This window comes from Schistocerca nitens, chromosome 3, assembly GCF_023898315.1.
Source record: "Schistocerca nitens isolate TAMUIC-IGC-003100 chromosome 3, iqSchNite1.1, whole genome shotgun sequence".
In the NCBI taxonomy this organism is placed as follows: Eukaryota; Metazoa; Arthropoda; class Insecta; order Orthoptera; family Acrididae; genus Schistocerca; species Schistocerca nitens.
This window is the reverse complement of record NC_064616.1, coordinates 649,329,875-649,346,866: the sequence shown is the minus strand read 5'-3', so window position 1 is coordinate 649,346,866 and position 16,992 is coordinate 649,329,875. Positions and strand designations below refer to the sequence as shown.

General features: G+C 40.5%; 1 protein-coding gene across 2 annotated transcripts in view; it reads left to right on the top strand.

The window, feature by feature from the left end:
- Window positions 1-16,992, top strand: part of LOC126248610 (egalitarian protein homolog) — a 94,392-nt gene that overhangs the window by 13,034 nt on the left and 64,366 nt on the right. For both annotated transcript variants that reach the window (XM_049949755.1, XM_049949756.1), the window contains exon 2: window positions 6,093-6,173. In XM_049949755.1, coding sequence (XP_049805712.1) covers window positions 6,093-6,173 — 81 coding nt within the window. The remainder of the gene's footprint in view (window positions 1-6,092; window positions 6,174-16,992) is intronic.

The window sequence follows — 16,992 nt, the reverse complement described above, 5'->3', positions numbered from 1 at the left end:
TGAAATAGTCTTTCTGCATTTGTGGGTGGATGTATATAAGCTGTTTACCCAACTGTTGAAGTACTTTGACATGAAACTCTACAGTTACTCATAGAATGCAGGCTATTTATTTTGTCAGTGCAAACACCTTGAGGATCAGTCCTTTATAGTAAAAGAAGTGCCAAGGAGTCTTCTTTACTAGAGTTTCAAATATTCTTTACACTCAGTTTAAGTGGAACAAATCGTACAGGCTAGGGCACGTACATTTCATATGTATGATCCTTACCGAGACAGATGAAAATTGATTGTGCAGATAGAATCATGTAAAGGAATGCTAAATTAAATTAAAAAACTAGTTTCTTGTGAAGAAATGGAAGAAAAACTAAGTATGATTACAAATTAGTTTTTGGTTTCAAGCACTGAAAATAAATTTGTGAACTTTCCACTGTCTCAAGGAACAGTTTACAGTGCTCATCAACATGATTATCATCAGCCTTGAGATAGAAATGGAAACTTCTGGCAGAATGTAAATAATTTCCACCTTATGTCAACTCAACGTTTAATACGACAAACATCTAGGTAATGGTTCCATTCTCATCAAACAAATCCTCTCATGCAAGTCTGGCATGATGTTCTTGATGAAACTGTGCTAATGTGTGGTACATTACAAAGTCTGGAAAAAATGCCTGGAATTGAAAGGATGTAAATTTTATTTAGACAGGAAGAGAAAACATGTTAGAGAACCATTGAGTTAGCTGGCTTCGTGCACAAGTGTTGCCTGCAACACCTGTATACAATCATAATTACATTACATTAATTACCTCGAAGAAAACAGTCTATTGACACACAGTCAGCATGGGATTAGAAAACATCGTTCCTGTGAAACACAACTCTTTCTTTATTCACATGAAGTGTTGAGTGCTATTGACAAGGGATTTGAGATCGATTCCGTATTTCTGGATTTCCGGAAGGCTTTTGACACTGTACTACACAAGCGGCTCGTAGTGAAATTGCGTGCTTATGGAATATCGTCTCAGTTATGTGACTGGATTTGTGATTTCCTGTCAGAGAGGTCACAGTTCGTAGTAATTGACAAGTCATTGAGTAAAACAGAAGTGATTTCTGGCATTCCCCAAGGTAGTGTTATAGGCCCTTCGCTGTTCCTTATCTATATAAACGATTTTGGAGACAATATGAGGAGCCGTCTTCGGTTGTCTTCAGATGATGCTGTTGTTTATCGACTAATAAAGTCATCAGAAGACCAAAACAAACTGCAAAACGACTTAGAAAAGACTTCTGAATGGTGCAAAAAGTGACAGTTGACCCTAAATAACGAAAAGTGTGAGGTCATCCACATGAGTGCTGAAAGGAACTCAAACTTCAGTTACATGATAAATCAGTCTAATCTGAAAGCCATAAATTCAACTAAATACCTAGGTATTACAATTACGAACAACTTAAATTGGAAGGAACACATAGAAAATGTTGTGGGGAAGGGTAATCAAAGACTGTGTTTCATTTGCAGGACACTTAGAAAATGTAAAGGACCTAAGGAGACTGCCTATGCTACGCTTGTCCGTCCTCTTTTAAAATACTGCTTCGCAGTGTGGGATCCTGACCTGGTAGGACTGACGGAGTACATTGAAAAAGTTCAAAGAAAGGCAGCACGTTTTGTGTTATCGCGAAATATGGGAGAGAGTGTCACAAAATGATACAGGATTTGGGATGGGCATCATTAAAAGAAAGGCGTTTTTCATTGCGACGGAATCTTCTCACAAAATTCCAATCACCAACTTTCTCCTCCGAATGCGAAAATATTTTGTTGACACTGACCTACATAGGGAGGAACGATCACCAAGATAAAATAAGGGAAATCAGAGCTCGTATGGAAAGATACAGGTGTTCATTCTTTCCGCACGCTGTATGAGATTGGAATAATAGAAAATTGTGAAGGTGGTTCAATGAACCCTCTGCCAGGCACTTAAATGTGATTTGCAGAGTATCCATGTAAATGTAGATATGCCATTATCCCTACTTAAAACTTTGTTTTCGAAATAGTGGATATATTCCACGTTGGGTAAAATATAGCCACATGGAATTGTACAACAGTTTGTAATCATCTGCATTTTGTGTTAGAAAGTAATGAAAATTCCAAGAAACGCTTTTAAACTTGACCAGTGCCTCAAGTTAGGTGCAGGGGATGGTTAAATAAGAAGCGAATATGCAAAAACAGGTAGAAGGGCAAGGAAGGTGCATAGAAAAGATAGTGTGGTCGAATAGGACAGCAGTAGTGGTACAGAGAGAAAGACATCTAGTAGAGAGAGAAACTAGTGTGGTTCAGAGTTGTGAGAGTGGAGGCAAAACAAGATGCATACAAAAGTTGAAGCACTAGCACAGGGTGGTGGGAGGAGTCATGCTATGAGGGGTTGTTCACTTCAGATAAGAGGAAGTTACAAGACCACCGTGATTTTTGTAGGGGATTAGTGAAGGTTGAACCATATTTATTATATTGCAAGATGATTTTACATGGTGCACTTCATATGTATCTCCAGAGACTGACTTCTTTCTCACCTTTATATTACACTTATGGTTCCTCTATTTCTTCTAGACAAAAAAATGTATTATGAGAAACTGATTACAATCAGACATGTTGTTACGTACAGCTCAAAAGAATGTATCTTGAGTGGAACAGTTATTATTAACAGTAATCACATTTGGGAAGACAGGAGTTCGAATCTCCATCTGGCTAACAACATTTAAGTTTTTTGTGGTTTTCCTAGCCAGTATGGTTCCTTTGAAAAGGATATCCTTCCCCAATGAGAGCATATGCTCCATCTCTTATGACCTCACATTGACAGTATCATAAATTCATCCCATCTGTTTTCTTGGGTTTATTTGGCTTATTACGCTAACATGATGTTTCTCATCAGTTGACGCTGTCACATTTATTGACTACATAAGAAACCAAGTAGATTTCAGAGTCACATAAGGTGACTACAGTATCAGGCAATTAGTTGGACAGTGTGCAGTTCAGATATACGAGGGTTGGAAGTTAAATAGTGGCAATTATTTATCCACAACCGATACAAAAGAGTTACATGTTTGCTCCTGTTACTGTCCTTCAAAGTAGTCGCCAGCATTGTGTAGAACCAATTCCTAGTGATGTGGAAAGCGTAGTATACCGTTAGCAGAGCCTGTTCTGCTGATGGTGCGAATGGAGCGGTCTACTGCCTGTCGAATCTCTGGAGCAGTTCTGAAGCGAATGCCACGAAGTGGTTCCTTCATCTTCGGAATCAAATCAAAGTCACAAGGACTTAAGTCTGGGGAGTATAGTGGATGGTACAGTACTTCCCAGTCCCATCAGCCAAACAGAGCAGCCACAGCTTGCGCTGTATGCGCCCATGCATTGTTGTGCAAAATGTTGGGTGGGTTGCACAGAAAGTGCCGCCGCTTCTTTCGTAAAGCTGGCGGCAGGTGATGCTCCAAAAACAAACAGTAATACTGTGCTTTGACGGTCTGCCATGGAGGAATGTAATGCGTTAGGATAACACCATCACAGTCGTACACGGGAATCCCCATAATTTTAGACCGCTCCATTTGCACCATCAACAGAATAAGCTCTGCTAATGATATACTACTTTGAAGGACAGTAACAGGTGCAAACATGTAAATCTTTTGTATCGGTTGTGAACAAATAGTTGCCACTATTCAAGTTCCAACTCTCAAATATATTGTTGAATAACTGTAAAACGCATGTTCTAACAGCATTAACAGGACAACAATTATTAGTCCCAGCCCAGCATGAACTTGCACTTGTTGCTTTTGAATTATTTCAGTGTCCTAATACAGTTGACTTTGGTATTTCTCTTTCATTGTGTGGATATACAGCCACAGAATCAAAAATGTGTGGTGTCTGTTCTTTCGGACGTGTCTGAAAGAAGACGCACCACACGTATAATAGTAATTATGCCTTGATGGCATTTCATGTTGTTTTCAGTGTGAATGCACGTCTTGCGAGAATCGAGCTAAATGGTGCGAGCAGTGAGGATGGTGGGCAGGGGGGATGCTACGTAAGTAGTGTGCAGGAAGTTGGGAATTTGAGTTGGACTGGGAGTGTGCTCGGATACCCAAAGTAGTTAAGGTGACTGTTCTCATGAAGCAGAAAATCTGGGTCCGAGTCCCAGTCTGGCCTAAATTTTCACTTTTAGCCATTGAATTATTTCAGTGCCCTCATGCGTCTAATTTCGGTATCTCTCTCTCATGGAGAACAATAGTTTTACTTGTCTTTGTATGCCTGCACACACTGTTAGCAAGTTAAGCCTAACCTTATCACTGAAGGTTGCTTCATACATCGTTTGAATTGCCTTCCAGAGTTCTTGGCAAGCTTGACACTAGTAGTGTGTAGATACTTGTTTTGTGTAAGTGAACCTACATAATTTTGTATTCAGTACTATAAGAAATTTTCGACACCTCTGCCATTGGATCCAGTGTTATTCTAAAGTCCTTCCTTTGAATAGTGACATATGTGTTTATCCAGACTTACTCAAGGGAAGAGCCCTGGGCTGCTCTATATTGAAGTTAAATCCAGATCCCCCTTAGACTGTTTGAATCAATCAGATCTGAGGGACATTTTCAATTGTGCGTGTGCTGTTACATTTTGTAAACATCCCTGATAAATTAGATTGAACAGCAATTTCCCATTTTTGTTATGTGGGCATCAAGCCCATATATTAGGTATATTACCATGTTGTTTAATGTTTCATCTCTTCATGATGGAGACCTTGTAAAGACACTGTTGGTTGATTTTCAAAGTAAAACAAGCTCAGCCCATGTGTTCTTCAAGCAACGTTGTGTTTTTTTTTTTAGTTCCTATATACTCTTGACCATACAGGGTGGTCGGAGTCGGAAATTCCCGTTACTGACTTCTAGGACTTGTAGAGGGGAGTGAGTCCATTGTATTTTGAATAGGAACCCATGTCTGCAAACGTCATCCAACGAGACTACAGAGCGTCAAAGTTATAGGCGCAGGCGCCTGTAAATGTATGTATACACGGGGTGATTCCGTGATGATTTTACAGACTTTCTAGGATGATGGAGAACGATACATGTATTAATTTGAAGTAAGGATCTCTGTACCGGAAACAAACAAGTCGAAGATTATAAACGAAAACCATTCTGATACCTCTGACAGTTCTTGTGTTGCAAAGAGTGTAGGGCTGGTAACTTTCAGTGGTGGTAGTGTGGACAAAAACGAGAAAATATGTCCAGTAAACGTGGGCTCTTAATTGCATACCTGAGGAGCTATGACCATTTGTTCATCTTCGCTAATGTAAAACACATCTCCTTTACTGAGCAGGTGTATATAGCTGTTAAGGTATGCACTTTAGAGCTCTAGTTTATTTGACATTTTTTCTCATTTTTGTCCAGACTACCACCGCTGAAAGCTACCAACTCTCTTCGCAATACAAGAACCGGTACATGTTTTCAACTGTCAGAGGTATCAGAACGGTTTTCATTTATAACATTTGACTCTTTCGTTTCTGGTACAGGGATCCTTACTTCAAATTAATACATTTATCGTTCTCTATCATCCTAGGAAGTCTGTAACTTCATCACGGAATCACCCCGTGTATACGTACATTTACAGATGCACGCGCCTATAACTTTGATCGTTGGATGTTGTTTCCAGGCATGGGTTCCTATTCAAAATACGATGGACTCACTCCCCTGTACAAGTCCTAGAAGTCTGTAACGGGAATTTCCGACCACCCTGTGTGTGTATGTACTTGTGTATACTCCTGCTCCTGCAGTGCTAAGCAGTGGTCACAGGTTCTTTGTGGTATTCAACCAACTCACTTTTCTGTAGGCAATTTTTGATTATTATTATATGTTCAAGTTATTTTCTAAGTTGTATGTACTATTAAATTTAGTTTTTACTACTGCCAGTGCAGTTTGACTTGGTCATCGGACTAGTGTTCACTACCTATGAACACTGCATTGGGGGGGGGGGGGAGATTGATTTTCAGCTGTACTGACTTGGCCTTTTATTTGAAGTTATTACTTGCACAATTTGCATTTTTTTGTTCTCCCTAACAAATGTTTTATTTTTTCAGGTTGTTCACGATTGCCGAAACGACAGTGTCAATCTTTTCAACCAGTTTGGTATCACTTTGAAAAATGTTTTTGACACACAGGTAACTACCAAACCATTATTTATTTATTTATTTATTTTTTTTAAGCTTGATGTCTGTGAATAAGAAGTGACTCCGCAGTAATAAAGCAGATGAAGTTGTTACCAGGTTATTTTCATTCATAGCCGAGGGAGTCACACTCTAGCATTAATGCTTAATGTTGTTTCCTTTGGGTGAAGTAACATGGAGATAAAATGGACAAGAAACTCACATGCAAAACCCACAGATGAGAAAATGTTCAATTGAAGGGATGGATTTTGCGAGGTGTGCAGTAGAGTGCATTATGCTGGTATTGGGCAATACTGAACTGTAGTTCACCAGACGGAAGATTTTTACCCAGCTATTGTTTTTCTTTCATTCATTCACCATCTAAATTTATATTCTCATTTGAATTATGAATTAATAGTTGTTCATACTTTCTGGCAGCCTTATAGTTTCTCATTTCTAGAAAGGAAATTTCTGCAGTTCTGGAAAAATTAGCAATTCCTTGAGACAATTACATTTACATGTATAGCCTATCTCCATTCTGTTCTTCAGTGTAGGGGAATGTTGGTATATTTTCTTAAATATGGGAGAGAGAGAGAGAGAGAGAGAGAGAGAGAGAGAGAGAGAGAGAGAGACACACACACACACACACACACACACACACACACACCATTACTGCCGTTACTGTTGATTTAAGAAGTTTCTGAAGAGGATTGTCCTTTCCACACTATTAACTTCTTCAGGACTCCAGACCTTATTTTCCACATTGCAACTCACAAGGGAGTGGTCCAGTCTGACGTGTTGGAACCTACCCTGAATTTTTTGAAACACGAAGAATACACTGAAAGAAATGCACAGTAAAAACTTTAATTGCTAAGGTGCACAGCTAGTACTTAGAAAAAAATTTAGAGGTACTTAGTTTTGCCACATGAAGAAGTCTGTGTCAAATCATTATTATTTTTTAATAACTTCCAATTCATATTACAGCTAAACTGTTGCAGATATAATTGTTATGCAAGTGACTGGGAGAAGAAACAAAATCAAGGCAGTGTCTTATGTTAAATTACAGATGACGTCCATCTTTCGAGACTTTGATTTGTTGACATGAAATATTTATATAGGAATTCCTGTAGCACAGTTCATATGATAATTTTTGAATAATGTATATTTTACTAAGAATAAACAGTTCTTTGTTTATTCTGTGTAGTTGTCACAAAAATGCGAAGCGTGTATTGCGTAACAAAAACAAATATTTTCCTAGACAAGGCATGCCCTATAAAAGAAAAATTAATGCATTCAGGCGTTTCAATGCAATTACTAGTTTCATTTAGACAGAATTGGCGTGAAGTAAGAAATGGTCGAGGTCGTCGTTCTGCGTATTTTGCTGTGTACCAGGCATACTTGATCAAATTCTTAACACGTGATGATGCAGACTGACAGTACACAAATGACTGAAGTTTAACAAGTGTTGATAAACCTGAAATGACAAAGAGCTATCAAAAATTATATTATTTGTCCATTTTCTGCAAAATGGTTTACACTGTTGAGAAATTCCCTTATTGAGGGGCTGAATATCACTGTTACTTGTGGGCGGAATCCTAATGATATGAATAGTCTTTTCATTCTCCTACAGACAGATGTGTCACTATGTCCAGATCAAGAGTCCAACGAGAGCAGTGGATTATTCTCTGAAACTGTTAAGATGATGTTTCGGGTGTTGTATTGAAAATTATTCTCTCCCATTTTACAAAATTTTGCTATTTCCAAATCAAGATATTTGCAAGTAAACAGTTCAATTTTTTGTTTAATAATTTTTGGTCCTAATTTGCCATGAGGTTACTGAAGACAGGTATAAAGCTGCAGAAACAGTAATCCACTGATACTTATCACTGGCAATGTTGTATACAAATGTGTCACAGTATTCATCGACTGAATAAGCAACTGCCTTCTTTTTATTCAAAATGGTTAAGTGCAGTTTGCACACAGTTCTTGCATGAAACCTGACTGACTGGCTTTGGAAACAGCATATCAAGGGATAGAAAGAAGTGATGAACTTGTCTACAGTATTAACTATTAATGACATCTCTACATGTTTAGTTGAAGTAAACATAATTTTGTGACTGTTTCCTGTATAATTTTCTGAGTCCATTTAACCAGGCCAAAGAAGCCTAGAAATCACTAATGTTCATCTTGCTTGTAGTTCAGAGGGCCTGGTCTTGTGGATTTCCCCTCAGTAACAGTCCATTGACTTCCACATGCAGTTCCAAATCTTTCAGATAGTTTTTCTTTCACACTTCTGCTAGTTTCATTTTGGTGGATATTTGTACTGCATGACAATCTTTCTTCCATTTACACGTCACGTTCAGATCGTATGAAATGGAACCGGCTTTGCAGGCAGCTTAACTTTAAGCGTTTTCTCCCTCCTTCATTTAACGAAAAATGTTACATCATTTTGTCACTGAAAGCTATTCTCTCCATGTTCTTTTTGTGCTAGGAAGGGACTATGTGTTTGCTCTGGACTTTAATTATCCAACAATCATCATTTCAAACACAGTTCATCAAATTGTCACAGTTGCTTGCTCGTTGTTCTAATGTCACCACACTTTCTGACAAAATGTCAGCATCATTCAAATGAATGTTCAAGAAATTAACTAACAAATAACACATACGTAGTTTTCAGGAAAAGAAAGTGATTTTGATTGCATACCACATTGTTCTTGTTTTATCTTTGCAAGGTGGAAAACATTAAGTGGCTGCTACATTATTGTGAAACTCTGGAACGTGCACAAAGAGAGATGCTATCAAAAGCATATACAAAGAAAATTAAACAATGGAAAATACAGGATGGAATGTAACAATATTACAATATTATGAGAAGGAAAGTTGCTACTCACCATATAGCAGAGATGCTGAGTCACAGATAGGCACATCAAAAAAGACTCTCACAATTAAAGCTTTCAGCCATTGAGGCCTTGGTCAACACCACACACACACACACACACACACACACACACACACACACACAAAACTTCAACCTCAGGCAACTGAAATCACACTGCCAATGTGGTTTCAGTTGCCTGAGACGGCAGTTTGTGTGTGTGTGTGTGTGTGTGTGTGTGTGTGTGTGTGTGTGTTGTTGTTGACAAATGCCTTAATGGCCGAAAGCTATAATTGTGAGAATCTTGTTGTTGTGCCTGTCTGTAACTCAGCATCTCCGCTATATCGTGAGTAGCAACATTCCTTCTCATAATATTGCTACAAAGAAAATTAAACAGTTTTATCTCCGTTGTTAATACCTAGTGATACCGTGAAGGCAACAGCTAATTATCATTGATATTAAATGAACCACTAATTCAAGTGAATAGTATATATGAACAACTGCATCAGTGAATCTATCAATGGAAACCGAAATTTTCTGCATATATTACAATTACATTATGCCATTTTATCTGTTTACCAATGTACCATCAATCCAGAATACATGCCTGCGCCTGCTGTGTTGTGCATATGCTGCATGCTACAGCTATGACGGGTTTACATTTCTCAAGCCCCCTATATAAAAAAACCTGTAATGTGTCTTAGTAGCTAAAATTTTGTAAATGCGTTTCTTTCGGTGTGTTCTTCATGTATAAAATAACCTCAGGGCAGGTTTTGACACGTCAGGTTGGACCATTCCCGTGTCAATGGGAATAAAATGAGTTCAGTTGCATACAGCCTGCCAGAAACTACAATTTAAGATGGTTGGAAATGCATAAGTGTTACAGTAAAAGATACCTGAACCAAAATTTTAATTTTAGGAACATAGGAAGAATATAGGTTTTGTTGAGGAATGTGCTGAAAGTGTTGCAGGTAGAAAGACGAGAAGAATGAAATTCCCACAAACCCAAATGAAAGCAAATTACTTTTAACTAAAAAACAAAAATGATGTTGCACTATAGTAAGAAACAGAGAGACAGATTAGAGTTCCAGGCTTATGAGATGCCTGTTGAGGAACCAGCTTATAAGAAGTGAAAGAAAATATGCAGAAGCTAAAACGGTATAAAGCAAGAGTTGAAAAATGGTATAAAGCAGCTGGCAGCAACTTCATCCTGGTATATAAAAAAAGGATATCCATTTATCCATGCCAACTGCAGGTCCGGTAGTCAAAATTTTAGTATTACCTTGATAAAATAAAGATATTCTCCCTGTCCCATTTTCAGGTATGTGTCTGCAGTCAAAAGCACACATTAAATCTCCACAACACAGTAACACAGGACACCAACAGATTAACCAAACAAAATGGCACAGGTGTGGGCTGCTCTGGTGGTATGACGCGGTACTGTGGTAAGAGAGTGGTTGGTTGGTTGGTTGGTTGGTTTAAAAGAGGGGGGAAGGAACCAAACTATGAGGTCATCGGTCCCTTGTTCCGAATGAAACAATGCCACAAGGGTGAGAATAAGACAATGAGACTTACTACACAAAACAGAATGAAACGAATAACTACAACAACGACTGAAGGGCAACAAACACTTAAATGGACAAAAGGGGACAAGAAAACCACAAAGACGCCAGAAACAGTTAGAAGAGATTACAACAAGAAAGCAGGTTACCATGGCAGGCTGACCATGAGGATAAAAAGGGAAAAGCCAGCCAATCTGCAACACATATAAGCACTAGGGTGGAGGACACACAGGGACAAAGGACATGTGCTAAAACTTAGTGCAAATGATAAAACTCACTCTCACAAATAAAGCGTAAAACTAAAGCTGCAGTTGAGGCATTGTCGTCCAACACCAAAGGTAGGGTGCTGGGAAAATTAAAAGTCCGCCGCAGAGTGGCTAAAAGTGGGCAGTCCAGCACAAGATGAACGACTGTCATTTGTGAGCCACAGCGACACCGAGGTGGGTCCTCGCAACATAGGATGTAACCATGCATGAACCATGTATGGCCAATTTCGGAGCCGACAGAGAACCACAAAGTCCCTGCGAGAGGTGTGCACAGAGGTCTTCCACACATTCATAGTTTCCTTAATGGTACACAGCTTGTTGTGCATACTGAAGTTATGCCATTCAGTCTCCCAAAGCCGCAAAACCTTGCGCGTAATACTGAATGCAGGTCAGTTTCAGAGAAGCCGATCTCCATAAGCGGTTCCCACGTAGCCTGTTTGGCCAGCCTGTCGGCAAGTTCATTGTCTGGGACACCGACGTGACCTGGGGTCCAGACAAATACTACTTAACGACTGGACCGTTCCAGGGCACAGATGGACGCCTAGATGGTCACTACCAAAGGATGATGAGTGTAACACTGATCGATAGCTTGTAGGCTGCTCAAGGAGTCAGTACACAAGATAAATGACTCGCCTGGGCATGAGTGGATGTGCTCAAGAACACAAGATATGGCCGCCAGCCATCTGGTAAAGAGTGCTGTTCTATATGTACTCCATGAACATAGGCAAAACCAACGTGACCACCAGTCATCGAGCCATCGATGTAAACCACTTCATGGCCCCGGTACATGTCGAGAGTCGAGAGGAAGTGACAGCAGAGTGTCGCAGGGTTAACTGAGTCCGTAGGGCAATGTGAAAGGTCCAAGGCCTAGGTGTACACCTTGGACGTGTTCGTGAATGAACCTCAAGTATAGGTGGTAGAGGCAAGGACTCCAGTTCAGAGAGGGGATCACACACAAACTGCAATTTTAAGTCCTGACCTGGGCCGCCGATGAGGGAGATGAACTGCTGTGGGCGGGAAAAGGAGATGGTGATTCAGATGCGCAGGAGAACTACAAATGTGTGCAACGTAACTGGAGAGCAAATGTGCACGCCTAACCTGCAATGGAAGGACTCCGGCCTCCACCAGGGCGCTGGTCACCGGACTTGTCCTAAAAGCTCCTGTCGCTAGGCGAGCGCCACAGTGGTGCTCTGGGTTGAGTAAACACAACGCTGAGGGTGCCGCCAAACCATAAACCACACTCCCGTAGTCAAGGCGGGATTCAACAAAGGCTCTGAAGAGCTGCAGCAGCGTAGAGCGATCTGCACCCCAGTTGGTGTTGCTCAGGCAGCAGAGGGCATAGAGGTGCTGCCAGCACTTCTGCTGAAGCTGACGGAGGTGAGGAAGCCAAGTCAATCAGGCATTGAAAACCAGTCCTAAGAATCGATATGTCTCCACTACGGTGAGTGGATCGTCATTAAGGTAAAGTTCTGGGTCCGGATGGACGGTATGACGCCGACAGAAGAGCAGAACACACAACTTGGAGGCCAAAAACTGGAAACCATGGGCTAGAGCCCATGACTGCGCCTTGTGGATGGCTCCCTGTAGGTGCCACTCAGCAACACCAGTACTGGTGGAGCAGTACTAGATGCAGAAGTCATCTGCATACAGAGGAGGTGAATCATACAGCCATACAGCTGCTGCTAGACCATTAACGGCCACTGCAAATAGAGATACACTCAATACGGAGCTGTGCGGGACCCCATTCTTCTGGATATGGGTGGAACTATGTGAGGCACCAACTTGGACACAGAAAGTACAAAGCAACAGAAAATTGTGGATAAAAATCAGGAGCAGGCCTCGGAGACTCCACTAGTATAATGCGGCAAGGATATGTCGCCAGGTCATGTCATATGCTTTTCATAAATCAAAAAAGACGGCAACCAGGTGTTGGCGTCTGGGAAAGGCTGTTCAGATGGCAGACTCAAGGGACATAAAATTATCAGTGGTAGAGCGACCCTGGTGGAAGCTGCCCTGACATGGAGCCAGTAGGCCACATGACTCCAGGATCCAACCCAACTGCTGTCACACTATACATTCCAGCAGATGACAAAGAACGTTGGTGAGGCTGATGGGCCAATAGCTATCCACATCAAGCAGGTTTTTACCGGTTTTAAGCACAGGAATGGTGGTGCTCTCCCGCCATTGTGATGGAAAGACACCATTGCACCAGATCCGGTTGAAGATGATGAGGAGATGTCACTTGTAGTCAAATGAGAGATGTTTAATCATCTGACCGTGGATCCGATCTGGCCCAGGAGCTGTGTCAGGTCAGTGTGCAAGGGCACTTCGGAGCTCCCTTTCTGTAAATGGGGCGTTATAGGGTTCACTGTGGCGTATAGTGAATGAGAGCACTTTCCTTTCCATCCGCTGTTTGAGGGTGTGAAAGGCTGGGGTGTAGTAGTCTGACACAGAGGCACATGGATTATTGGTATGTGATGGACATCCACAATCTTGACATGTGATGCTGGAAGTACAGCGGGAAGACATATGACCAAACTTCCAGCACTTAAAACACCACATCAGGGTAGGGATATATGGCTTGACATCACAGCGGTAGACCATCACCTTGACCATCTCGGGTAAGGTGTCACTCTCGAAGGCAAAGATGAAGGTACTGGTGGCAACCTGATTATCCCTCGGATCCCAATGGACGTGCTGCACGAAATGAACACCTTGCCGCTCTAAATTGGCGCGCAGCTCCTCATCAGACTGCAAAAAAGGTCCCTGTGGAGATAATACCCTGGACCATATTTAAGCTCGTATGTGGCGTGATGGTAACAGAAACATCCCCCAACTTCTTACAAGCGAGTAAATCCTGTGACTGGGCAGAGGATGCTGTTTTTATCAAGACTGACCCAGATCACATTTTGGACAAGCCCTCCACCTCCTCATACTTGTCCCCTAAATGCTCTACAAAAAACTGTGGCTTCATCGAAACAAAGGAGTCCCCATCAGTTCTCGTACATACGAGGTACCATGGTGAATAAGGTTCACAACCACCCGTAGCCTGATGTTCCTCCCATGGTGTGTCCAGGGTGGGGAATGATTTAGGGTCATACTTTCTTGCATTGTACTGAGACTTGGAACGCTTAGAGACTGCAGTTGTTTGATCACAAGCAAGTGATGACGTGGTACACTTCATCGCGCGTCATCCATCCTGATGCCACCCACTCCGACCATGGGCCCTCCCCATGGACACCACACAGCCACAGCAAAGGCCACCTGGCAGGATGGCCATTGCTGGGAGTCTCGATGCCCCAGGATGACAGGCATCTACTCCTTGGCATACATGAGGAGTTAACGGCGCAGGCATCAGCAGAGCGATCCCAGTATTGTCAGGGGGGCTACAACCAACAGGGTACATGGTGGCCCCACCACAATGGACTGGCTACCGTGTTGGATATGAGGTTCAAAGAAATTCATGGTTATCGTCAGCGCAAGAAGCGACACTGCATAGTGCTTGGTGGAAAACACACCCAGGAGGGCATCCTCGCCCAAGAGATGGAGGATGAGCTGCACTGCAGTGCGATGACGAGAAAGTGGGCCAAAGATCTCAATGCATGATGGACACAATGCACCATGTGAGGCATCCTTCCCCAATTGGCTCGTTCTTTGGGAAAATTTTGAAAAAAATTAGGTCAAACCCTACAGGAGACCATCACATAAAGGCCGAAATGTGAGAGACTCCTTTTAGTCGCATCTTATGACAGGCAGGTATACCTCGGGCCTATTCTAATCACCGGACCCACAGGAGGGCTGTGGTAAGAGGATTTCAATATGTTACAGGAATGCTGAGATGTTCCCATAAAGAATAATTTTAATGTTTTTAAGGTGACAATTAAGAAAGTGAGTTTTGTCAAGACTTAAACCATATTTGGAAGAAAGTCTTCAAGCAAAAGTTGGCTTTGGAAGAAATGGCGCGCATTCACTCTTCATAGACTTCAATATAGCACTTTATAGTATTAACAGAAACTACCTTTTGATGTCAATGAAAGTACTTTGCTTTCCAGGAAAATTTACCTATTTTGTAAAAATATGCTCTTGAAACTGCAGTTTTACAATTAATGTCCAAAACAGTCTTTCATTAATGGTATTTATTGTTTTGGAGTCAAACTAGTGGATGCTATGTCACTTTCACTTTTCAACCTTGTTATGAGGTGGGACATAGGAAAATAAATTCATCAGCACTTGAAAGTAAAGCAGAACAGAAGTTTATTATATTGGCATATGGAGCTGATGTGGTAATCTTAGGTGGAAATGTGTAAGAAAGTAATTGAATCACTACAATATTATTAAGTAACAGGGAACAAAATTCGAAATTAACACTGAAAAAAAAAATAATAATAATTTTTCATCTCATGGCGAACTAATGCTGTGTGCACCCAAAAAATTGAAAAACTTAGTTCACTTACCTCAGATACATGTTAACTGCAGAGAAAAATGTTGAAATAGTAAACAGTAGAATACAAAAGGTAAACTGGTGTTATCTCAAGAAATTTAAAGTTACACATATACGTATAAAACTGTCATCATACTCGTTCAATCAAGTGTTTGTAAGGCATGAACTTAAAATCGAGAGAGATGATGTTTGGAGAAATCCAAGATAGAGCCACAGTAAACTGTAGCAGACTAACAAACACACAAATCTATTCTTTAAATGGATCTCGTATCCTAAATTAAAGCTAGTAGATGCAGTTGAATTGGAAACACAGAAATCTGCAAGAAAGGAAATATCCATTAGGTGCGTACAAGATATCTTCTAGGACAAACACTAAGACTGTTTCTTTGATAACATCAAAGAAGATAAGAAAATCCAATGTGTGAGGACTACGAAATTAAATTCCATGACAAAACTACTGGGTAAAGCACTGTGAAATCCAGGAGTCAAGAGTTTTCATTGTGTGTGAACTTAAGTAGTATTAGTAGTAGTAGTAGTAGATAATGATGATGATGATGATGATGATGATTCTACATAAACAGAAGTTTAATTTATAATTCAGTGCTAGGCAAACTATAAATATTGGAAGAGTCATGAGGAAAATTTTAAATTCACTGAGAAGCAAAGAAGCCTGGAAATTAAGAAGCAATGATAAACAGTGTCAAACTATAGAAAAAACAACAGTAACAATGAGAAAAGGAGGACCAATTTTTTTGGACCTTCATACAGGATAAATGATAATAGCTTGACAAAACAGATATTCAAGTGTAACTCAGAAAATAAGTGTGCAGATAGCTGGTTCTCATGTTCTGCCTCAGTTACTCGATGCACAGACACTGCAAAATGATGTCACATTCGATTATGCGATTACACTAGACATAGGCAGAGGGTGGGAGGGGGTACACAGTCCCAACATTGGCTGGATGAAGGGCACTGGACAGGAAGGAAGGAAGGAAGGAATATCAGTTAATTTTTATCCGGTTTTCAGCTTAAGTGGCCATTGTAATGTAACCAAATGGTTATCCACTAAACTGGAAACCTGGTAGCAATAACCATGTGAGGAAAAGAAACAAATATTTACTTTTCAGCTTAAAATACTCAATTTCGTTGCAATCCTGACGCTTTATTTATCACTTATGTAGAATTGTGAGATGGTGAAACAGCAGATGCAGATAGAATTGAGCAAGTTGTAGCTATAAAGTGAATGGTGATGTGCGTGTACATTGATCTGTGACTTATTGGATGTGTGTGTTGGCAGCCAACTTGTATCTGGAACTATTCATTATGGTCTGATTTCATAAACTTTTCTTGGAAACCAGTCATTCTTTACTACATTATTCCAAGTTTTGTTTTTCAAATTATTTGTGATACTCTATAATGTTCTATGAAATTTGCTTCCGCAATCTTTTTTTTCTTCAGACAGTACAAGAATTAACCAAATTTTTTATAAACACTATTTACTTTGCACTGACTATTAACTACTTAATTTTTATAGACTAATCATACCTGAATATGTTGTATAAATTACAATGCTGGAATGGAGGGAAAGTGGTGCATCATACTGATGACTCACTAAGCCAGAAAATAGGCATGATTAACATGTTCGTAACATGAACCAGGTGAATATGCAAGCCGCAGCACCTCAGACGCA